The sequence below is a fragment of the Hyla sarda genome, chromosome 3 (genome assembly GCF_029499605.1).
Source record: "Hyla sarda isolate aHylSar1 chromosome 3, aHylSar1.hap1, whole genome shotgun sequence".
Lineage (NCBI taxonomy): Eukaryota > Metazoa > Chordata > Amphibia > Anura > Hylidae > Hyla > Hyla sarda.
This window is the reverse complement of record NC_079191.1, coordinates 358,638,683-358,665,251: the sequence shown is the minus strand read 5'-3', so window position 1 is coordinate 358,665,251 and position 26,569 is coordinate 358,638,683. Positions and strand designations below refer to the sequence as shown.

At 42.8% G+C, this 26,569-nt stretch overlaps 1 protein-coding gene across 2 annotated transcripts in view; it reads right to left on the bottom strand.

The window, feature by feature from the left end:
• Window positions 1-249: 249 nt before the first annotated feature.
• LOC130360818 (bifunctional protein GlmU-like) overlaps window positions 250-26,569 on the bottom strand; it is a 100,228-nt gene continuing 73,908 nt past the window's right edge. For both annotated transcript variants that reach the window (XR_008890809.1, XM_056563381.1), the window contains exons 3-4: window positions 2,690-2,872; window positions 250-917 (exon numbers count right to left, since the gene is read on the bottom strand). Coding sequence is in view for 1 of the 2 variants with exons in the window: in XM_056563381.1 (XP_056419356.1) it covers window positions 657-917; window positions 2,690-2,872 (444 nt within the window). In the remaining variant the exon portion in view is untranslated. The remainder of the gene's footprint in view (window positions 918-2,689; window positions 2,873-26,569) is intronic.

Here is a 26,569-nt window from a genome sequence, read left to right as displayed (position 1 = left end):
AATGTATCTTCTGTTGTAAGCAAATACTGTCCCTACTCAATGACAATAGCTATATATAATTTATATACCTTGCATGCATGTGTTATATTTTTTTAAATATTTTGTAATATCACAAAATGATTTCAAAAATAATTTATAAAACATTTTCTATTTATTGAAGAAATATATGTGAAAGTAAAGGGTACAGTGGAGAAGCAGGCATCTGCTCTACATCCATGTCACGCAGAACACATAACCGCTCCTCTGTGCTTGCTTGAGCTGTCCCTCCCAATTAGTGTTACAGGAACCGTGTAAAGATGAGCAAACAGCACATTCATTAGCCCCCGGGCCATTGTTACCGTCCTATACTGTCTCTGGGCCAATCAGTCTCGTAAAAATCCCTGTAGAACATTTTAGCCAAGGCTGACGAGAAAAGAAAAATCCCTGAACATTAAATGCAACTCATGCTGATAAACAGCAGAAATTAATGACGAGACATTTAAAGAATTTACCGAGATGATTCTGCTGTGTGTATTTCCTACATGACTGATTATGTTGTGCGTGATCAAATGGCTGCAATCAATACAATAATGCAAAGAGCAACGTAAAGACATGCTCCGAGACAAATTTATCTCATTCTCTTGTTTTGAACAAAAAAATGGGACATAATTTAGAAGCTAGGCAGAGGTAGTATTTTCTGAACGAGGCCTAATGACAAGCTCTGGGAAGCCTGTGCGTTCATCCATCTCCCGAGTGAATTGAAGGTCACTAAGCTCTCCAATCACTATTTCAGCTGTAGTGAAGACTTCCAGATCCCCCATAGCATGGCCACCGATGGTCTTCCCATCCTTGTCAGAAAGGGAGATGTGGAGGTGTGCTTGTTCATTTAAGGTTCCTACTAAGGACACTATTTCAAATCGCTCTTTTAAATGTATTATCTGAAAGACAGAAGTAATGCACACAGTTATATATGTGATACATACAGAGAAAGGAAAAACTGTGCATTGCTATATTTCTTCCTGAAAAGGTATGAGAGCACACAAGTGAGAAGATGAGTGTGGCATCTTTAATCCATCCACTAAGCCTAAATAGGCCATTTATTGACTCCAGTTTGTGAATCAACTGCACCACACAAAATTATCAATAAAATATACAGTGCACGACTTAGGACCCTTTCATTTTTTCATGTTTTGTAATGTTGTGGCCTTGTACTAAAATTAAAAAAAATCTATTCCCCCTCCATCAATCTTCACTCAATATCCCATAATGAGAATGTGTGATCATCTTCTGGAATTTGTATATGGGTGTGAAGACCTCCCCACACTGGCATACTACTCCTCTGCCATGTATTGCTGTGCGATTTTACTAAACACACTTGGTGGACATTCTTAGAGGGCAATGAAAAAACACTAGGGTGTACTATAAAAAGTATGTAATAGCAATAGCTACCCACACCCTGGGGAGATTTATCAAAAGCTGTTCAGAGGACATGTTGACCAGTTGCCCATAGCAACCAATCAGATCACTTCTTTAATTTAAAAAAAGGCCTCTGCAAAATGAAAAAATGAAAGGGCACATGGGCACAGGTTTTGATAATTCTCCCCAGGGAACTTTATTTTTTATTTTTGTTTCTTTCAATGATTGAACTGAAAAAATTTAAGAGACATTTCCATTATCAAAAGTCATCCCACATTCAAAGGTTAGGGGATACCTAGTGGATTGATGGGGTTAAGAGCATTGGACTGCTTCATTCATTCTGAGCACAATTACCCTTCATTTTTAGGATCAGAGAGACACCCAACGGTCCTAACCACACCGATCTGCTAGTTATCCCCTATCCTGTAAATGGGAATAACTTTTAACGATGAGACTACCCATTTTCCATAATTTGGCAGTGTAAATTGAATATTTTAATGTCTAAGAACCCCTATAAAATCTCCCAAAATACAGCAGAATAATACAGGTAGTGTTTTCTTTAGTTAGTTAAATATATATATATATATATATATATATATATATATATATATATACATATATATACATACACAATTAAATCATGGGGCATGTCTCTTGGCAGAGATATTGGCAGTGTGACCAGAGTATTTATAAGAGGGATTTGGGTAGAGTGATTTTATCAAAATATTTTGCCACATGTTTCGGGCAATGCATATTACTCTTTCCATTTACCATTTCCAAAACTTGGCATTTAATGTGGATAGACAGAAGTTATCCCATAACCATAAACCTATTAATTACTAATTTCCACATATTTTGAATGACACCATATTATGAAGACATGAAGGTAGTGTTCTTCTCTTCTAGGGCCATGTTATTGTTATTCTATCCAGCAGTCTGAGCTCAGAAGGCAAATGTATGCCTGGTAATTGAGCCTATGCTAGGAGAGGTATCTCCTCTGTGACATAAGAAATACCCTACATATTTTACCATTTCAGCATTGCCAATGTGTTTAATTAAAGATTATATCAAATTAAAGATGACAGGATACCTTCAGGGGAAATGCATCTCATTCTCTGCATTTCTTGAGGAAGACAGAACGAACAGATTTCGGCAACAGCTTGTAGTTTGGCACCTAAGCCTTATAATTACATAATTAGGAACAGTACACTTCTCTAGAAACACTCCACAGCCATCTTGCTATATCTATGCATGACTTAAACTGAGCCAGTACATCATTGGACCTGTCAGGTACCTCATTGGTATTCTGCGCATCTGAATTAGCCAGTCTAAGTGTTGCTTTGGTGACGCTGCCCACACAAGTAATAACAAACGGCGCTCTTAGATTCTTTTCCTGCACAAATTTAAACAATGATGTGACTATTTCTTCTCCCGGTCCCAACCGTAGGGCGTAAACTGAGAGAGAGCTCGGTCCTTCCTGTGAGAGAGGGGAGGAAAAAAAAAAGATAATTGTTTCTGTGTTTCACAGGCGATGGGTTTAACCCCACAGATCACAGCAGCTTATTACATTTCTTTCAGCAGCACAATGTCATTCTGGCACAATGGGACAGGTTTTCAGGTACATTTTACTTTTTCTTTGCATTAAAAATATTATACAGTATGTGGCATGATATAATAGAATATTTTACGATATTAGAGAATGACCTGGAATAATCCCTGTCTATATGTCCTCGTGGGGTATATAGACTTCATCGAGGAAAGCCCTCCTCCTTAAGCCAAATAGGAGGGACACTATCAAGTAGTTGCTCTCATTCTCGCCAATGTGTGTCATGCATGACTTGCCATTTATTAAAGTGGATATCCAGAAATAGACAAACAGAGCTATTTTTCTAATTCTGGGGGGGAAAAAATTCGAACTTTTGAAAAATTCGATTCGGACCAATCCCCCGAATTTTTCAAAAAAATTTGGTTCGATCCCAATTTCTGGCTAGGCTATTTCTGGCCTACAGAGAGCCTCAATAGGGGGTGTAGAACACTTTGCTATGTTCTAACACGCATGTGGAGTGTGCTGGGGTAGTGAAATAATACTGTTATTCAGTATGACATGCAGATTACAGGCATCGCTTTCAGAAGGCACAATGACAGAGCCTGGAGGTAACATCAGTACTAGGAGACGATATAGTGGCTGAATGACAAAGCCTGGAGGTGTTGACAGCATGTGGAGACCAAATATTGGCTGAATGACACAGTGTGGAGGTGTTAGCAGCATGAGGAGACCATATGGTGTCTGAATGACACATCCTGGAGCTGGCAGCAGCATGAGTGGACACTAGGGCTTCACAATCCCTAAGATTAAAAGATGAATTTTGAAATTTTAACCGAAGATTTTGGGTAGCTTGTGCTACCATAGCAACATTTTTATTCCCAGACCCAGACCCAGCAGCATCAGTAAACCATATATTGGCTGAATGACACAGCCTGGAGTTGGCTAAAGCATGAGGAGACCATATAGTGTCTGAATGGCACAGCCCGGAGTTGGCAGCAGCATGAGTAGACACTAGGGCTTTACAATCCCTAAGATTAAAAGATTAATTCTGAAATTATAACCGAAGATTTTGGGTAGCTTGTGCTACCATAACAAAATTTTTATTCCCAGACCCAAGCCCAGTAGCATCAGTAAACCATATATTGCCTGAATGACACAGCCTGGAGTTGGCTGAAGCATGAGGAGACCATATAGTGTCTGAATGGCACAGCCCGGAGTTGGCAGCAGCATGAGTAGACACTAGGGCTTTACAATCCCTAAGATTAAAAGATGAATTCTGAAATTATAACTGAAGATTTTGGGTAGCTTGTGCTACCAAAACAGCATTTTTATTCCCAGACCCAGGCCCAGCAGCATCAGTAAACCATATATTGCCTGAATGACACAGCCTGGAGTTGGCTGAAGCATGAGGAGACCATATAGTGTCTGAATGGCACAGCCAGGAGTTGGCAGCAGCATGAGTAGACACTAGGGCTTCACAATCCCTAAGATTAAAAGATGAAATCTGAAATTTAAACTGAAGATTTTGGGTAGCTAGTGCTACCATAACAACATTTTTATTCCCAGACCCAGGCCCAGCAGCATCAGTAAACCATATATTGCCTGAATGACACAGCCTGGAGTTGGCTGAAGCATGAGGAGACCATATAGTGTCTGAATGGCACAGCCAAAAGTTGGCAGCAGCATGAGTAGACACTAGAGCTTCACAATCCCTAGGAATAAAAGATAAATTCTGAAATTTAAACCAAAGATTTTGGGTAGCTAGTGCTACCATTACAAAATTTTTATTCCCAGACCCAAGCCCAGCAGCATCAGTAAACCATATATTGCCTGAATGACACAGCCTGGAGTTGGCTAAAGCATGATGAGACCATATAGTGTCTGAATGGCACAGCCAGGAGTTGGCAGCAGCATGAGTAGACACTAAGGCTTCACAATCCCTAAGATTAAAATATGAATTCTGAAATTTAAACCGAAGATTTTGAGTAGCTAGTGCTACCATAACAAATTTTGTATTCCCAGGCCCAGCAGCACAAGTAAACCATATATTGCCTGAATGACACAGCCTGGAGTTGGCTGAAGCATGAGGAGACCATATAGTGTCTGAATGGCACAGCCAGGAGTTGGCAGCAGCATGAGTAGACACTAGGGCTTTACAATCCCTAAGATTAAAAGATGAATTCTGAAATTTTAACCGAAGATTTTGGGTAGCTTATGCTACCATAACAACATTTTTATTCCCAGACCCAGGTCCAGCAGCATCAGTAAACCATATATTGCCTGAATGACACAGCCTGGAGTTGGCTGAAGCATGAGGAGACGATATAGTGTCTGAATGGCACAGCCTGGAGTTGGCAGAAGCATGAGGAGTCCATTGAAATTTATGATTTTTAAATAGAAATTGAGGATTTTGAAATTGAACTTTTAACTCCCAAGTTTTTGTACCCACACGCCGGGGCCCGGGACACTAAGGACCAAATCTAACAAGGAGTCACATGTCACATGGCAGCACAATGACAGAGCCTGGAAGTGGCATCAGTAGGAGGAGACCATGTAGTGGCTGAATGGCACAGTCTGGAGATGGCTGAAGCATGAGGAGACCATATCCATGTCTGGATGATTTGGGTGTGCTTAACTGATGTCTATCTTTTTTGCTCACTAAATTGGTTGCGCGTTCTATAGTCCACATGGGGTAACCCCTAGCAACCAGACACTCACTCATATCGTTAATTTCCCTTAAAAAATCAGAGGTGTCTGAACAATTTCTGTGGGCACGAATTGCTTCACCAACAGGAAGGTTCTCAATCACATGAAAAGGGTGACATGATTTTGCATGCAGCGTTGAATTAACTGCTGTTTCTTTTCTATAGGTAGTAGTTATAATTTTGTTAGTATCAATATCACCTTTTAGTGTCAGATCAAGGAAAGTCACCCTTTCATTGTGATGTTGAACCGTAAACTGCAGGTTGTCTGAATTAGAATTTAAGTATGTGGAAAAAGACGTAACCTGCTGCTCACCCGAGGACCAGATGAACCTTACTTAAATATTTGGAGCAAAAATTGATTCCTTGTGGGCTAAGAATCAGAAAATTTTCCACTACTGTCTACAATGATGACTTTATAAAAGAATGGGAAGAAATACTTCTGACTCTGCTGTGGAAGGATCTGACCAGCCCACCTCATCATGAAACACACCTGAACACACTACCTCACCAGCTACGCCATCAGTCCGCACCCGCTCTGGTTCACGTCAAGGAAAAAACGACAAGCGGGATGGAAACACCGTCCCAAAGAAGCAAGGGCCCCGGCATTATCGCAAGAAGAAGTAGCCAGGACTATACCAATTTTCAAACAGTCGGCCAAGATATTATCAGGTGACCATATATCTGTGTTATCACGGGGACTTTCGTTTTCTCCCACTAAAGAATTTGATTTGTTTTCGACACTAACAAATTTGTACAGGACATTGTTATTCAAAAAAAAATTTTCAGTATTGATCATCCCGTTGATTGTGTTACTGTTGATGATGACGTGAATGTTTGAATGTTGAATCTTCATCTAATATGTGTTCATCTCAAGTTTTTGGATTTAAATTTGCTGATTTATGCTAATCTTCCGGGCTACAGGGCATGAGGGATGGGGTTTTGTCTGAGCCCCGTCCACCTTGCTTTGAGACCCAGAATCCATTGTTTTATCCAATTATGTCACACACTCCCACTCTTAATATTTTTCAAGAATCAGTAGAACGGGAACTTGTTACTTTATCCAGAAAAAAACAAACATATACATCATAATTTAACTAAGTCTGAAAGTATTGCTCTACAGGAATTGCGGGACATGAGTGATTTGATTATTAGGAAAGCGGATAAGGGGGGTGTGGTGGTGTTGCTCGACAGGGGTCTTCACTTTTATCGGATGGTAATACCTGTAGACCCCTCTCGGGCAAACCCACCGCAGATTTTCAATCTATTTTGGTGTTCAACGGGGATTCTTAACACAGAAGGAGGCAGATTTCATACTTGTCTCTCACCCCACGATGTTGATTTTTCATTCATTACCAAAAGTACATAAATGCATTTTTCCTCCATCTATGCAACCAATTGTCGCTGGTATTGGTTCTTTGAATGAAAATATGTCATCGTGGGTAGACAGTTTACTTCAACCCCTCATTCCCACTATCCCAGGACACAAACAGGACACCAAACATTTACTATTTATTATGGATGGGATAGAATGATGTGAGGATTTTTCTTGGATAACTGCGGATGTTACGTCCCTATATTCAGTATTCCCCCATGAAAAGCGTAAGTGGCATTGCAGTGGTTTCTATATACTTATTCGTCTTACCCCGTGACTTGCAGATATACATCATCCAAGTTATTGAATATCTTCTTTCGCATAACTTTTTTATGTTTGATGATAAATATTATCTGCAAGTCACGGGGGCGGCGATGGGGGCAAAATTTTCCCCATCACTTGTGAATATTTATATGAGCTGGTGGGAAATTTAATTTTTTTTTCCGGATAATAATCCCTTTGCACAGTTTATCTCCCACTATGGTTGATATATAGATGACCTGCTGTTCATCTGGTCCTCGGGTGAGCAGCAGGTTATGTCTTTTTCCACATACTTAAATTCTAATTCAGACAACCTGCAGTTTACGGTTCAACATCACAATGAAAGGGGGACTTTCCTTGATCTGACACTAAAAGGTGATATTGATACTAACAAAATTATAAAGACTACCTATAGAAAAGAAACAGCAGTTAATTCAACGCTGCATGCAAAATCATGTCACCCTTTTCATGTGATTAAGAACCTTCCTGTTGGTGAAGCAATTCGTGCCCGCAGAAATTGTTCAGACACCTCTGATTTTTAAGGGAAATGAAGGATATGAGTGAGCGTCTGGTTGCTAGGGGTTACCCCATGTGGACTATAGAACATGCAACCAATTTAGTGAGCAAAAAAGATAGACATCAGTTAATCACACCCAAATCATCCAGACATGAAAAATTTGTTCAACTTCATAAAAAGGAAAACAACAAAACTGCTATTTTTAAGTACTGATTTTGTGTCATACACTACAGGAAATTCCTTTACCATCAAACAGTACATTAATTGCAACACAACATGTGTATATTTAATTTCATGTACTGAATATCGGATTCAATATGTAGGTTGCACTACGACGCCTTTAAAAGTAAGAATAAGAAAGCATCTGTCTGATGTGCCCCACTTTATTTCAGGTCATGTCTCGGCGGTTTCGGCACATTCGAAACACTTAGAAAGTACATCTACATTACGAATCCAGGGTATAGAAAAAGTTCCACGCAGAGGTGGTGACCATAAACAGAAGTTACTGTTATGAGAAATATACTGGATTATGATCCTTGCAACCCGTCATCCGGGGGGTCTAAATAGAAGACAGGACATGCTGTTACATTATTGATTTAAGAATATGATACTTTTTTTAAATATAGCATGTCCGTTATCTATTTTTTCTATACGTCCAAGGAGGAAGACAGCACTAGTCCCTGCTCTTATGCCCGTGACCATCCGGATAACCAGTCCAGATATAGAACATCCAATTGGTATAGGTCACAGCAAAAAGTATGCAGACTCCCAATTTCAAAAAGGCTGTGGTCTTTATTTAGGTCATCAACAATGCAACGTTTCGGCTATAGTGTAGCCTTTGTCAAGCATGCTGATTACCTATTTTTTCTATATGTATATTTTCTATACTGGGACTTTCTCCTTCACACCATTAATATACCTACCTATAGCCTGTTCGTTCATCATACATGTCATTTTTGTACCAGTTTATGAATATAAATGCCTTGATTATGTGGCTTTATTTAACTATTTAAATTATTTATGTACTACTGTTTAAGACGTGAATCTTTATCATCTTTTTTAGATTTTTTGCATATTTATATATGTGTATAATTCTTTCTTGCATTGTGGTTTGTAAGGGGTTAAGTGATCCGTGGGAGGTGGCTGTTTCACCTGTTCCGGATCACTTCTCCACTATATATAAGAGAGATGGTCATACATTTGTTATATGACTAAGGGCGGTACACGCCTGAAACGCGTTATGTTTGTTTGCTGACCTGTGTTATCATTTTTATTCAATAAATGGGAATTTCTACTTATTCCACGCTGGCTACCTGTTTCTCTTCCTGAATTTTGGTGTTGCCGTGCACCTGTCATGTCGTGGACGAGATATACAGCTGGTGAGCTGATCTACTCTACTTTCTACTAAACACACAATTGCACTCTGTCAAAGACTATTAGGAATGGCCTGCTGTGTATTATACGTCTACAGACTAGTACAACCAGCAGATGATTTTTTGTGGAACAAAGACACTGAATTGCGCTGAAAATGTATTCCTACCTCCTCTGCTAAGGTTTATGAAGTTGAGGCAGTTTGTTGAAATGTATGAGGCAACACACAGCTATCATCCCCTACTATGCCAAAGAAAGTTACTGGGAGGATAATGCCTGCAGCTGCAGTAAAAGTCCTTTCAGTGAAAAAAAACAATGCTCTCTGTCCACGAGAACGCTGATGTGACTAGGAGGATGTTAAACGCTGCTGGAATGTGCTTTTCTCTGCTGTAACACACATACACAGGCTGTGCGTCCTATGATCCTTCTGCAGTGTATTGTGATGAAGTGACTGGCCGTAATATGGCTGCCGATTATATAGGGCTGTGACATAACAGGGGTGACTGGCTGCTGATAGGCTGCATCCTGCATGTGATTCAGGGTCATCCCGCCAACTTCCCTTCCCATCTTGCCTTCCCGCATTCCCAGCATTCCTTGCCCCATGTACTGACACATGGATCCTCCATTTTAGAGTTAAATGAAGCGATTTGCGCAATAAAATCACAGCCATATTCGCATTCTTTGCAAATCGAATATTTCCTGAAATTCATAACAAATTCGGGTTTTTCAGCTTCGATTCGCTCATCTCTACTTGTAACCATGTAATGCTACTATTTTATCTGTAGTGGCCGCAGAATAAATTCCTGGATCATCAACCGTTCTCAATAGGTATTTCAACAAAGCTGTCCCAACAATGTATCCAAATAACCTGCCAGTGCAAAATGGTTTGTTGGTGCCCTTACCAACCCAGCACCCTTTTGTTGGGGAACATACTCAATTTGCTTCCACCTAGCTGCTGTACACTGTTGCCTGTCCAAATGGCCCATGTCTAGTTGTCAAAGCGGAGAGTTGCTAAGCAAGAACACTTTATTTGACATATAATGTGACATTTTCAATGTAGAGGTGACTGAAATGCATGGCTGGCCAATACTTTCTCTGGCAATTTCATTTGATTCCCTGATGGCTTCTTTAAAAAAAAGTTATTGTGCCGTCATGCTCTGGCTACTTAATGCAAGTCTATGGGAGGGGGGGTGATGGCCGCCATGCCCCCTCCCATACACTTGCATTAAAGGGGTACCCCACCCCTAGACATCTTATCCCCTATCCAAAGGATAGGGCATAAGATGTCTGACCGCGGGGGTCCCGCCGCTGGGGACCCCCGCAATCTCTCCTGTGGCACCCCTGTACATCAGCAGCCTGGAGTTATGTTTGCTCTGTGGATTATGATGGGCAATACAGGGGACAAGGTATTGCGATGTCACTGCTCTGCCCCTTGTGATGTCATGCCCCACCCCTTCAATCCAAGCCTATGGGAGGGGGCGTGACAGCCACCCCGCCCCATCCCATAGACTTGAGGGGGCATGGCCATGGCATTGAGGGGGCATGGCCATGACATCATGAGGGGGTGGGGCCATGATGTCACGATACCCCATCCCCTGTATCACCCGTCATCAGCCACGGAGAAAGCATAGCTCCAGGCTGCTGATGTACGGGGGTGCAGCAGGAGAGGAGAATGTTAGGGACCCCCATGGTATGACATCTTATCCCCTATCCTTTGGATTGGGGATAAGATGTCTAGGGGCGGAGTACCCCTTTAAGTGGGTGGGGTGTGATGTCAAGAGGGGGTGGGCTGTGAAGTCACGATCTTCCGGCCCCTGCATAGCCAGTCATGAGGCACGAAGCGAAGCTCTGTGCACCAGATGACAGATGTGCTCCAGGAGAGATGGATAAGATGTCTAAGGGCGGAAATGGAGTACCCCTTTAACAAATACATATGGTAGCTATAAGTATGCAGAGGAGTTCTTTAAAGTTTACATAGACTGCATGGAAAACCAGGCAGATGTACTTTTCTACCCAACTGGTATGGGAGATTTAGAAATTGGGGGGGGGGGGGGGCCTGGTACATAGAAAAAGGGAGATATAGTTGACTCAATACTAAAGTGTACAGCATGAACAGGAAGTCCATTACAGGATGTACACCAACAGGAGGTGTGGAAATGAAGTGGACAAAGCAGGCTGTTTATTTCAGAAGCAGAAGGACAACTTTATTTACCAATATCTCTTCGTTTATTAGACAGTTGAAAATAAATTTTACTGTCAGAGACCTTTAAGTCAAAATGACCAAAAAAAACTTTATTAAGTAATTATTGTCTATATTTTTAACAAAGGTATGCAACCAAAGGTCATAGTGGTTAAAGGGGTCGTCCTACCATTATGGCTTATCCCCTATTCACAACATAGTGGATAAGTGTATGATAACAGGGGGGGGGCAGCTTCTGGGGCCCTCTTTATTCTTGGGAACAACTGGCCACCATCGGAATAGAGCAGTGGTCACAGAGGCCTCAGCACTCAGCCCCATGTCAATTACATTTATTTCCTTTGCTGTGCATAAGGAATAAGTCTTAAAGGGGTACTCTGCCGAAAAACATCTTATCCGCAATGTAAAGCAGTGGGCCCCCTGCGATCTCCAGGTTGTCAGTGGCCCATCCAGAACTCCGTGCACGGATGACTGGGGTGCCGCGCTGGAGATCACGGGGGTCCCCAGTGGTGGGACCCCTGCAATCAGATGTCTTATCCCCTATTCTTTGGATTTGTTTTTCGGCGGAGTACCCCTTTAATGATAGAACAAGCCTTTAAGCATGGTAGCAAATAGAGATGACCGAATTTACAGTAAATTCGATTTGTCACGAACTTCTCGGCTCGGCAGTTGATGGCTTATCCTGCATAAATTAGTTCAGCTTTCAGGTGCTCCGGTGGGCTGGAAAAGGTGGATACAGTCCTAGGAGACTCTTTCCTAGGACTGTATCCACCTTTTCCAGCCCACCGGAGCGCCTGAAAGCTGAACTAATTTATGCAGGATAAGTCGTCAGCTGCCGAGCCGAGAAGTTCGTGACGAATCGAATTTACTGTAAATTTGCCCATCTCTAGTAGCAAATTAAAAATATATATATAGATTTTTTTTTTAATTTAACAGCAAAAATCAGTGAAACCTTGTTAAGGCGATAACAAACAATATTACCAATCTTCTTTACTCAACTAAAAAAAAATGTACATGAAACACATTCATTTGTATGTGCCTTTTATACATTTCTTGCTATAACCTATTACTAACATCCAAGTTTAACATCTGGGAAGCGTGACCTTAGAAACAGCAGTATACTAATCCAACTGTAGAACACTAAAATCCATTCCACCAGATAAAAAAACAAGCAAAATTATTATTTTTTTTTTTTAAGATTTCTGAGGCTGAGCAGGCTGCATCTGCCAGATAACTCTAATATCTTATAAGAAATGGCAACCAGGGAAACGAGCTGTTTAGGATGTAATTAGATATGCGATAAGAATCAAAATAAATCTATATGAACAGTTTGAAAAACGCTATGCAGATAAGATAAGCTTTCAGCATTAAGTTTTACAACTGTAGTGTTAACACTGGGCTATGCTACCAGCTCCGCTGAGGAGTTGCCCCCCTGGGAGATGGGGAATAAGTGTTGACTCATCTTTTGCCTACTGAGACTTTAAATTCTACGAACTTATTTTCTCTGAATGTTGCTACTTTTGTTGCCTGAAGAATCCCATTTCTCTCTTCAGTTGCTAACCTTGGTCCTGAAAATTAAAACTTCATAGAAAAGCTGATTCCTTAAGGAAATGTTTATAGTATTCGAGGAAGACTTTTATAATGACCTATTAAAATGTGGGATTTCACGACACCATCTGAAATGTATTAATGTTTCAGCGCTGCAATATAACGTTACATTTTAATAGTAGATCTATTTTATTTTAATGGTGTTTAAACAGCAGAGCTACAAAATATCCAGTGCTGTAAAAATGGGTCAGGTTTCCTTCAGATTAAAGGGGTACTCCCGGGAAATATATATGTATATATATATATATATATATATATCAGTGATTCTTAACCTTGTTGGAGGTACTGAACCCCACCAGTTTCATATGCGCATTCACCGAACCCCTCTTAATTGGAAAAATAAAATATGATTTTTTCAAATTCAAAACATAGGAGGTATATATTTAAGTATATATTTATACATAGGTGCACAAAATGAACAAAACCATTAAGAATAAAGAACAAAACCAAAAACATAATGAATATTTACTGCAAATCAGTGTGACTTCTACTGTTGTCTTTCAGAGACCAGTTCAGAAATGCGCGGCTTTACCTTGGCAAGTGCCACTCTCATGTCATTTTCGCAACAATGGCAGTGTTCCCCCACATTAGGCAGGCAGTGTTCCCCCACATTAGGCAGACAGTTCCCCAACATTAGGCAGACAGAGTTCCCCCACATTAGGCAGACAGTTCCCCCACATTAGGCAGACAGAGTTCCCCCACATTAGGCAGACAGAGTTCCCCACATTAGGCAGGCAGTGTTCCCCCACATTAGACAGACAGAGTTCCCCCACATTAGGCAGGCAGTGTTCCCCACATTAGGCAGGCAGTGTTCCCCCACATTAGGCAGGCAGTGTTCCCCCACATTAGGCAGGCAGTGTTCCTCCACATTAGGCAGGCAGTGTTCCCCCACATTAGGCAGGCAGTGTTCCCCCACATTATGTAGGCTAATGGTCTTCAACCTGCGGACCTCCAGATGTTGCAAAATTACAATTCCCAGCATGCCCAGACAGCCAACAACTGTCCGAGCATGCTGGGAATTGTAGTTTTGCAACATCTGGAGGTCCAGAGGTTGAAGACCACTGATGTAGGCAGTGTTCCCCCACAGACATACAGCCTCCAGCCATATACAGTGTATGGCTGGAGGCTGTTTGCCTGTGTACTGCCCACTCAGTGCTCCGACCACCGCTCCGGCTATAGCAGTAGGTCTCGGGACCGGTGGTCGGAGCACCGAAGATGACGTGCCGCTGGTCACTTACCAAGCTAGCCAGCGTGCGTCTTCCTCCTTCTCTATCCTCCGGTCCCCGGCGCCTTCGTTTCCATGGGCGCACGCACGGGACGTCAGTGATGTCCCAGTGGCCCTGCGTTTTTAAATTTAACGCGGGGCCGCAGGGAGTTCTGCTCGGGGCCCCAAGCAATTGCTTGGATTGCCTGTCCTGTTGCGACCTCCTCCGCCAAACCCCTGGGACTGACTCACCGAACCCCTGGGGTTCGATCGAACCCAGGTTAAGAACCACTGATATATACATACAGAAAAAATGGAGATGGAACAGCACTTCACAGGTTAAGTGAACAGGTGCAAGCAGTCCTGGCCCTGGTCAAAAGCATCTTGATACATCCAAAAAAAAGTCGAGTTGCTGTAGCAACTTTTCAGCTGCCCATGCAGCCTTTTTCAAGCCCATGCTTGAAAAAGGCTGCATGGGCAGCTGAAACGTTGCATTTTTTACACGTTTGGTTTGGAATAAAAGCTACTCTTTTCACCATAAGTGTGTTGCAGCAACTCGACTTTTATATATATATATATATATATATATATATATATACGGATTGCAGCACTGTTTGTCAGTCCAATGTAATGGGCACCCAGCACCCAAGACCTGATCAGAGTCCCAGTAGATATCGACAAAAATCAATGGGGCAGCACTCCAAAGTCCAAACAAAGTGCAAAAATGTATTGTCTAATGTCACAGCAATGGCAACATTTCAACATTTTTATGAAGCCTTTATCAAAGCCTTGATAAAGGCTTCATAGAGAAGCTGAAACGTGATTGCTGTGACATGAGATAATAAATCTTTTCACTTTGTTTGGACTTTGGAGTGCTGCCCCATTGATTTTTGTGTACATATAGTACAGTATAACAACTCCAAAGCCACCACATTTTCTGGATATATCTCTGTAAACCATCCTGTCTGATACACATGACTCCTGTGGCCTCTTTAGTTTAAAGGAAATCTGTCATCAGTATCACCTACACTAACCTGTCATACAGGCGTATACTGCAGGTGATATGCCCGGCTCATGTATATTCATAATCCAATTCCCTGCTAGAGTGGCCGGGTGTACCCAGGAACACGGTCGCTCTAGCAGGGAGGGGGGATCATGAAAATGCATGAGCTGGGTGGAGCACTCCGCCCTTCGAAGATTACGTCTAAGTGCCCGGAGCTCGGGTCGTAGCTCCGCCCATGCCCCAAGGACCTAATTTAAATATACAGAAAACGAGGTATTACATTGGGACAGCTGGACGGTTCGGGACGTCGTTGGCATCATTTTGATCAGTATCACCCGCACTACAAGCCTGTATGACAGGTTACTGTGGGTGATACTGATGACAGCTTAACTTTAAATACTTTTTAAATTAAAGGTGAAGTGTTGACCCAAAATTCATTGCCTTTTATGGCCTCCTGCTGGGAACAGGACAAGAACTACATTTACTGATCAGTCATAACCATAAAACCACTGACAGGTGAAGTGAATGATATTGATTATATTGTGAAAATGGCCCATGTTGAGGAATGGGATATATTAAGCAGATCGTGAACAGTCAGTTCTTCAAGATGATGTATTGGAACCTGAGAAAATGGATGACTTTGGCAAGGGTCAAACTGTGACGGGCTAGACAACGATATTAGAACATCTCTAAAACAATAGGTCTTCTGTGGTGAATAAACTTGTTAGTACCTACTGAAATGGATCCAAGGAAGGAAAACCAGTCAACCAGCAAAAGGGTTATGGGCATCTAAGTCTTACTTTTGAGGCGTGATGGTCAATCTATTTCATCCAATCCCACAGGAGACATAATGAAGCCAAAATTGCTTTAAAAAGATATGGGTCTTAAGAAGTCTATGCCAGAGCTGTTTTGGTGATACAAAGAAGACCTACACAAAATGCAGGTGGCTTAAATGTTATGCCTGTACAGACTGTAATATTGTACAATAATGCACTAACAATAATGCACTAACACATACAATAACAGGTAGGCAACTGGAAAAATATAAGCTCTACTTCATTCAGATTCATTATTGGTGGACTGTTGTTGGCTTTGCCCTGGTTTCTAAATGTAACACATTTAATAAATATCCTCATGCATAGTGATTTCATTTCCATGCACCTGCCTCACAGACAGTGTCAAGTTCCTTGTCTAAATCCTTAGGCGCAAGGATGGAAATAAAATAGGTTCTATGTAACACTGTCCTTTACACCAGGCTTGTTAATGCATTACTCTGTATTTCAATAAATGCTTAATATGGAGGAGAACATTTATTTACCAAGGGATAGATATGAATATTTGAGAGACAGCTATACAGATCACTCATTTTGGCATTCACGCAAAATAAATCTCAGTGTAACCTCAGTGCTGAAATACTGAATAGGAATATGTACATATAAAGTAGAATTTTCCATATAAATAATGCAGATTAAATAATAGAACTATGATTCCCAATCGTTCTATGAATAATAGATGGTTAATGCAGTCACACAAAATGGGCAGTAAAGCATGATCCCGCTGAAAGCTACTAAAATTCGGGCTCCACAATTACATCTTTAAATAGCACATACAAAAAATATCACCACACATTAAAGAACTAGTGTTAGAATCATATCTGGTTGAGACTTAAAAACTAAAGACTAAAAATATGTATTGGTAACTACATTTTGGTAATTCTTTCCCATAGGCTTGCATTGAGGGGGCGGAGTGGGACGTCACACGGGGCAGAGCTTTGACGTCACAATGCTCCGGCCCCGTGATCGACAGTAATCAGACCCAGAGCGAACACGCAACGGGGACTGATTTTAAATGGGGTACGGCGTGCAAGATCACGGGGGTCCCCAGTGGCGGGACCCCAGCGATCAGGAATCTTATCCCCTATCCTTTGGATAGGGGATAAGATGTCTAAACGCTGTAGTACCAGTTTAAGTGTTGGCTGTGTGGCATGTATGGCACAGAGGGCACTGGGTGCAGTATGTTGAATACTATTTTTAGAGTACAGTGCCTGTACTCTAAAGTATATGCCCAGCCCTTTTAACCCCTTAAGGACTGAGGGTTTTTCGGTTTTTGCACTTTCGTTTTTGATGATGACTTCTTTTTTGCGCCACCAATTCTACTTTGTAATGACATAAGTCATTTTACCCAAAAATCTACAGCGAAACGGAAAAAAAATCATTGTGCGACGAAATTGAAGAAAAAACGCCATTTTGTACGTTTTGGGGGCTTCCGTTTCTATGCAGTAAATTTTTCAGTAAACATTACACCTGATCTTTATTCTGTAGGTCCATATGATTAAAATAATACCCTACTTATATCGGTTTGATTTTGTCGTACTTCTGGAAAAAATCATAACTGGCAGGTCCCTGGCTGATATCAGCAGCCAGGACCTGCCGCACATGACCCGATCATCGTTCCGATGCTCGCGGTCATGTGCAGGATAAAAATGGACATCCATGTGCGCGAAGTACCGCTGCACCAGGATGTACATTTATGTCCGTGGTTGTTAAGGGGTTAAAAACAATTATGGGACAAGGGCATACATGTATGCCCTCAGTCCTTAACCACTTAAGGACCCAGCCAATTCTCACTGTAGGACACGGCCATTTTTTGCACATCTGACCGCTGTCACTTTAAACATGAATAACTCTGGGATGCTTTTACCTTTCATTCTGATTCCGTGATTGTTTTTTCGTGACATATTCTACTTGTTAGTGGTAAAATTTTGTCGATACTTGCATCATTTCTTGGTGAAAAATTCCAAAATTTGATGAAAAAATTAAAAATTTAGCATTTTTTTTTAACTTTGAAGCTCTCTGCTTATAAGGAAAATGAATATTCCAAATAAATTATATATTGATTCACATATACAATATGTCTACTTTATGTTTCCATCATAAAGTTGACATGTTTTTACTTTTGGAAGACATCAGAGGGCTTCAAAGTATAGCAGCAATTTTCCAATTTTTCACAAAATTTTCAAAATCAAAATTTTTCAGGGACAAGTGGATTTGAAGGGCCTTCTTTTTAGAAATACCCCACAAATTACCCCATTATAAAAACTGCACCCCTCAAAGTATTCAAAATGACATTCAAAAGGTTTGTTAACCTTTTAGGTGTTTCACAGGAATAGCAGCAAATTGAAGGAAAAAAAAATCAAAATCTTCATTTTTTACACTCGCATGTTCTTGTAGACCCAGTTATTGAATTTTTACAAGGGGTAAAAGGAGAGAAATCTTCCTAAAATGTGTAACCCAATTTCTCTCGAGTAAGAAAATACGTGTATATGTGTATGTCAAGTGTTCGGCGGGCGCAGTAGAGGGCTCAGAAGGGAAGGAGCGACAGTGGGATTTTGGAGAGTGAGTTTTTCTGAAATGGTTTTTGGGGGGCATGTCACATTTCGGAAGCCCCTATGGTGCCAGAACAGCAAAAAAAAACACATAGCATACTATTTTGGAAACTACACCCCTCAAGGCACATAACAAGGGGTCCTGTGAGCCTTAACACCCCACAGGTGTTTGACGACTTTTCCTTAAAGTTGGATGTGAAAATGTTTGTTTGTTTTTTCACTAAAATGCTAGTATTCCCTCAAATTTTACATTTTTTCAAGGGGTAATAGGACAAAATGCCCCCCAAAATTTGAAACCCCAAATATGGAAATACCCCATGTGTGGACGTCAAGTGCTCTGCTGGCGCACTACAATGCTCAGAAGAGAAGGAGCGCCATTGAGCTTTTGGGAAAAAAATTTTTGGAATGGAAGTCAGGGACCATGTGCATTTACAAAGCCCCCCGTGGTGCCAGAACAGTGGACCCCCCACATGTGACCCTATTTTGGAAACTACACCCCTCACAGAATTTAATTAGGGGTGCAGTGAGCATTTACACCCCACTGGCATTTGACAGATCTTTGGAACAGTGGGCTGTGCAAATGAAAAATTACATTTTTCATTTTAACGGACCACTGTTCCAAAAATCTGCTAGACCCCTGTGGGGCGTAAATGCTCACTGTACCCCTAATTAAATTCTGTGAGGGGTGTAGTTTCCAAAATATTTGTAGTTTCCAAGCTATTTGACCGCCGGCGGAGACAAATTTGCGAGCTAAGTGCCTCACTATCTCATAGTTTCACATTTGCATCTATTACACCATAGCTCTATAGCTCTCCATGTTTTATCTGCATGTTCATGTTTCATCTATATCCTTGTGCTGGCAGTGTGCTGCTGCATTCTTCTGTTGCTGTATATCTAGCCTAGTAGCGTGCACCGGTAGGCCAGGTCCATATAATAGTTTGGTATCAACTAAAGTGCTGGCTGACTTATTCTTTGTCTGTATTGCACATACGGGGGAGTGGCTACCTCCATGTTGGCTCCTGCACCCCACCCACCTCTATCAGGTGTATATAAGGTGTCTTGGATGTTCCAGACCCTGCCATGCTTACTGAACTGTTCACACAGAGGCATATTCACAGTGTAGGGTCCGTCCCAAGGAGGCCACCTTATCGCGGTGGGACGGTCCAAGCTATTTGACCACCGGCGGAGACAAATTTGCGAGCTAAGTGCCTCACTATTTCATAGTTTCACATTTGCATCTATTACACCATAGCTGTATAGCTTTCCATGTTTTAACTGCATATTCATGTTGCACCTATATCTTTGTGCTGGCAGTGTGCTGCTGCATTCTTCTGTTGCGGTATTCTACGCCAGTGATTCCCAAACAGCGTGCCTCCAGCTGTTGCTAAATTCCCAGCATGCCTGGACAGTCAGTGGCTGTCTGGAAATGCTGGGAGTTTTTGTTTTGCAACAGCTGGAGGCTCTGTTTTGGAAACACTGCCACACAATACGTTTTTCATTTTTATTGGGGGGGGGGACAGTGTAAGGGGGTGTATATGTAGTGTTTTACCCTTTATTATGTGTTAGTGTAGTGTAGTGTAGTGTAGGGCTTTTAGGGTACATTCGCACTGGCGTGTTACGGTGAGTTTCCCGCTAGGAGTTTGTGCTGCGGTCAAAAATTTGCCGCAGCCCAAACTTGAAGCAGGAAACTTAGTGTAAGCCTGCCCGTGTGAATGTACAGCTGTTTCAAAACTACAACTCGCAGCATGTACTGACAGACCGTGCATGCTGGGAGTTGTACTTTTGCAACAGCTGGAGACACACTGGTTGGAAAACCTTCAGTTAGGTTCTGTGACCTAACTCAGTATTTTCCAACCAGTGTGCCTCCAGCTGTTGCAAAGCTACAACTCCCATAATGTACTGATCGCTGAAGGGCATGCTGGGAGATGTAGTTATGCAATAGCTGGAGGTACGCAACTACAACTCCCAGCATGCCGAGACAGCTGATTGCTGTTCGGACATGCTGGGATTTGCAGTTTTGCTACATCTGGAGGGCTACAGTTTTAGAGAACACTGCAAGGTGATCTCCAACCTGTGGTCCTCCAGCTGTTGCAAAACTACAATTCCCAGCATGCCCTGACAGCAAACAGTTGTTTGGGCATGCTAGGAGTTGTAGTTTTGCAAGATCTGGAGGGCTACAGTTTAGGGACCACTATATAGTGATCTCAAACTGTAGCCCTCCAGATGTTGCTAGGCAACTCACCGACTTCCATCGGATCCAGCCACATGTCATCGCGGCCCGCCGATCTCCGTCGCCCGCAGCCTCTGTCACCCGCCCGGATCGGTAAGTGGATCTTCGGTGCCGGTCCCCATCGTTTCCCCGTCCTGCCCTGCCTATTGTGGGTGGGGTGGGCAGGACGGGGAAAACGATAGTTAACCCCCCGCCCCCAATCTGCTATTGGTGGTCGAGTCTAGACCACCAATAGCAGGGATGGGAGGGGTGGCACCCTTGCCACCTCACTCCTATGCCTTCAGGGGGGTTGTGGGTGTCTTAGACAACCGCGCTCCCCCTTATATTCCGGGTCACCGGGTCACTATAGACCCGTAATGACCCGGAATCGCGCAAATCGCAAGTGTGAATTCACTTGTGATTTGCCGCAATCGCCGACATGGTGGGGGGGGGCTGATGACCCCCCTGGGCGTTTGCACAGGATGCCTGCTGAATGATTTCAGCAGGCATCCCGGTCCGATCCCCGCCTGGTGCGCGGCAGGGGCCGGAATTCTCCATGACGTACGCGTACGTCATGGGTCCTTAAGTACCAGGGTGTCATGACGTACGCGTACGTCAAGGGTCCTTAAGGGGTTAAGCACCAAACACCGAGGGCGTACCATGATCAGTATTGATTATGGCCTTTAAAGGGTTAATAGTGGACATCAGCAGAATCACTGATGCCCACCATTCCCGCTATTTTATATCTATGTATAGTAGTTTGGAGTAGCCACATTAGTAAAGTGATGCAGATGCAAAATCATAGAATTTTGCAGCATAACTCTAACGGTATTTTTTATTTTATTTTTTTAGACCAGTTTTTAGGAGTCCTTCCTTTTTAAAGTCGGAAGCATTTTTAAGCTCATAAGCAGAAAACACACCTCACATATCACAAATATGCAGGGGTTAAAACAACAGATGTGGAGAATTCACACTAAGAATGCGTTCAGAAACTCGTAACTAGCAGCAGGTTTTCCGCTGTGGGAAATCCACTGTGAGTTATGCTCCCATTTACTTGCATGGGTCCACAGACAGCCCACAATAGTCTCAGATTTGCGGACTGTCAGCGGACCCGTTGAAGTAAATAGTAGTGTACGGCTGGGTTCACATATGTCAAAGATCCTGCATAGGTGAACTCAACGCAACTTATACCACATCTGATGACAAGTACATTGTTTCTGCACGGCGGGCAGGGGAACGGAGCAAGCTGCTTTCCCCGTCCAGTGCTCTCCGGTGTGTCCAACCATCCGGTGTCGATGCTGGATGATTGTGAACTGTCCCATTCAAATGAATAAGATTAGTTCTAGCATCAGTTTCTCTCCGGGGCACGCCAGAGGGAAACTGTGCCAGATGCCTGAAATATGTGAACCAAGCCTAACTCACAGCGGATTTCCTGCAACGGGAAAGGGAAACTTTCTGCCAGTTACAAGCGTGTGATTGTGTGGAGTCGGGGTGCAATGCAGGGTAGATGGAGAGCAGATGTTATGGCTCAAGGGGCAGATGGTATTAACCCCTTCTTGTTGTGACGCCAGGGCATGGTTTAGCCTTAACCACCCAAAGATAATACCACTGATCCTGGGTTAGGGTATGTTCACACTACAGAGTGTGAATGGAATCTCCGCTCGCTGAATTCAGCGAGCGGAGATTCAGACTGGCAGCCGGTGGCGAAAGGACCGCGCGGCACTGCGCTGTCACCAATGACGGCTATGCAGTGCTCACGGACTTCCGCGCGAAGAATGAACATGTTCTTTCTTTGCGTGGAACAATTTCAGCGGCGGAATTGTCCGCCGCTGAAATTCCGCAGTGTGAACGAGTCTCGCGGAGTCTCATTCACACTAATGTTAAGTTCACGTGGGGAATTCCGTAGTGTGAACATACCCTTAGGCATGGCAGTGAAACCAATGCCAGATTAAGGATAACGGCAGTTTTACTGAGACAAGACAGGTGGAATAGTCTTTGCAGTCCAGCCAAATATCCCAGGTAGGTGACCAGTGACACAGGGGGGCCTCGCAGGCTTTAGGCAGGACTTTAGGCTTGGGGCCTCCAATGCTCTGTACACAGACACTGGAACAACTTGACAGCACTGGACCTCAGCAGAAATAGCAATGTGCTAAGAGAGAGATTGCAGCCCCTCCCCTGGTTATATAGGGGGGCTGTGCAAGGAGCCCATAGGTCACTTGGGAGGTCACCTGGTCACTAGTGCCTCCTGGGTAACAACCATGTGGTACAAACATTAAAGAAACAGTACACTTTTATAATACAAACATATATACATTATGATGATACTATAAGGGGGATCCTGGGGACATGCAGGGACTCTGCCTTACAGGGAAGAATGAAAGTACGGGGCCACATCATTCCGTATTGGGTTACCACAATTGCACCCTAAGTTGGGCCATAAATTGGCCAGATATAGGATCATAGACTACATACATAAGGATGAAGGCTATGACCCTCCAGCTCTAGACTTGAAAAAAAGGAGGGCTCCTAAAAGCTTGTCTCTACAAAATACAAGCTTCTGCAACAGTCTATGATTTTGCATATATATATATATATATATATATATATATATATATATATATAAACACTGTGGAAAATTTCAGCACAGGATGGCTTCAAGTGCGGCGCAAAGTGTCCCCCAGTGTGCCATCCTGGATCCACGTACAACTCTCTCCTCAAGGAAACAGCACCAAATACGAAGTCTAGGTATAGTGCAGGCTACAAAGTCTTTTATTGCATCAGAGCATAAAGTGTGACGTGTTGATTTTAATTATACTCTTTTTCTATTTTTTTTTTTTTTAGATCATCTATTATATGCACTGTTTGAAACCATTTGGATGAACACATTATGGGGGACTTCCCAGACGACTACTACACGCATGAACATATTCACCGATTCCTATTGATTTCTGTTCACACGACTGTAGTCACAGGATCCCATTCTATATCCTGACAGAGTTACTTTGGGTTTCGGCTGATATTGTGTATCAGCCGACCCCCTCTGTCTGTATCGGGACAGCTGCGCTGTGCGCGATACTCAGGCGCATCCGCAGGAGGATCCTCTATTTTAGACGAGTATGTGAACTGGCTGCGCAGTGCCCGAAGTGTTTGCGCATGCGCAGATGAGTTCCCTGCAGACGATCAGCTGTTGGATTCACGTGATTGCGCAGAGACTGGCCGCGCAGCCGTAGATCTAATGTTTACAAACACAGACATGGAGCGTGGACTTCTCTGCGATCGCGGCATCCAGGGTGAGTTACAACACATCAGATGTGATTAGTAGTGATACGGAGTCCCCCCCTTTGTGACATCCCAACTTGGTTAACACTTAACAGCGGGGATGGATGAGATTGAACATTTGTTTACATGTTTGGCAGTTGTCATAGCACATGGTCACCCCTCCAACCAATGATATACAGGAGGTTGGCTTATTGTTTATTACCACATTGTGTGCCCTTGTATTTCCACCTGTCACTTTGTTATCTATTTAAGATGGATGTTTGTATTTTTGTACTATGCTCGAAAAAGGCTTGTTAGTCGAAACTTCGCACTTTATGCTCTGATGCAATAAAAGACTTAGTAACTGTCACGATCCCGGCTGGCAGGAGGTGGATCCTCTGTGCCAGAGAGGGATTGGCGTGGACCGTGCTAGTGGACCGGTTCTAAGTCACTACTGGTTTTCACCAGAGCCCGCCGCAAAGCGGGATGGTCTTGCTGCGGCGGTAGTGACCAGGTCGTATCCACTAGCAACGGCTCAACCTCTCTGACTGCTGAAGATAGGCGCGGTACAAGGGAGTAGACAGAAGCAAGGTCGGACGTAGCAGAAGGTCGGGGCAGGCAGCAAGGATCGTAGTCAGGGGCAACGGCAGGAGGTCTGGAACACGGGCTAGGAACAAACAAGGGAACGCTTTCACTAGGCACAAGGGCAACAAGATCCGGCCAGGGAGTGCAGGGGAAGTGAGGTATAAGTAGGGAGTGCACAGGTGGAAACTAATCAAGGTAATTGGGAAGATTGGACCAGGCACCATCATTGGTGCACTGGCCCTTTAAATCGCAGAGACCCGGCGCGCGCGCGCGCCCTAGGGAGCGGGGCCGCGCGCGCCGGGACAGGACCGACGGAGAGCGAGTCAGGTACGGGAGCCGGGGTGCGCATCGCGAGCGGGCGCCACCCGCATCGCGAATCGCATCCCGGCTGGAGGCGGTACCGCAGCGCACCCGGTCAGTGGATCTGACCGGGGCACTGCAGCAACGAGGATGAGGCGAGCGCTCCGGGGAGGAACGGGGACCCGGAGCGCTCGGCGTAACAGTAACCTGCACTATACCTGGAGTTCGTGTTTGCTGCTGTTTCCTTGAGGAGAAAGATATATATATATATATATATATATATATATATATAACATTTTTATTTAAAAATGTTATTTCTTTGCTTTGCTATAATATTCATTTACATTTAAATAAAAATATCTTCATTGATATTCCACTTAGAATGCAGAACCCGATGAACTGCAGGCATTTGTCATTTGTTAGAAATAGTAAAAGGCAATAAACCGCATCTAAAGCGTCCCCTCATTTACAATCTATTTAACCATTCCACGTACAAGTGCCATTTGTTTCAAAATGTTTAAACAAATAGGTTGTTGCTGTCCCCTCCATCTCTTGCCCTGTCTTTCACAGCTTCATGTCTCACCCATGCAGTTAGCAATCCATAACTAAATTAGATACACTGAATATGTTTTTAATGGGATTTGTTCTAATTGGAAGCTCAAAGTCTATAGCCTTTTGTGACATTTAGTGGCGTACACGGCGCCTCATGAGAGAACCTTTATTGTCCCTCCTAACAACGTGCACAAGCAGAATGAACAGGCTTTATTTCATATGACTTTTCAAGAGAGTAACCAACTAACTACGGATATTGTATTAGTATTTATAGTGCATGACCATACTGAAAGCCTTATTAACAGTGCATACATTTTAGTACTCTCTTTTTTTATATAGGTCCATGGCCTTGAATAAAACATTAATAAAGGACCAATTCTTAAATCAGCTGCCTGCATGTAGAACAAATTGTTAATAGCTTTGTGTAACTTTTGTGGCATAGAAAGTCACAAAAATGCCATACTTGAACAAAAAAAATGTTATACCTTGTTTGCTACTTACCCTTATTGAAAAGTGGCATGGAAAGTAGATAGGGTTACTAAGGAGGGAGATGACATTTATTATTAATTACAAAAACAAAATCTGGCACAGATATCAGTCTCTGGTGGTAAAACCGTGCCAAATTTATGATGAGACACGTGCCTCTATATTTGGTTCATCTTATTCCAAAGATATTGGGGTTCGGAAATTGGCTGACTAGCATACAAAAATATAACTGGGAGCCAAAGTGCCACCCCAACCTCAAAGTTAAACCATGAAGGATGGCAAATAATTCCCATGAGCTAGACTTTGTTCTTGATATAAGTCATAGGGTTTGCTTCTGAAATACATACATTCTGGTAAGATTTTTCTTGTTTAAAAAGACCTGTAAGGCTTGGTTCACATATACCAGTTGTCTGGCACAGTTTCCCTCTGGCGTGCACTGAAGGGAAACTGATGCTAGAACTGATCCCATTCATTTGATGGGGACAGTTCACAATCATCCAGCCGGATGGTTGGACACACCAGACAGCACCGGACAGGAGAACGCAGCTTGTTGCGTTGCCCTGTCCAGCACCAGAAACAATGGACGTTGAATGCCTTAAAACTAATGACAATTGA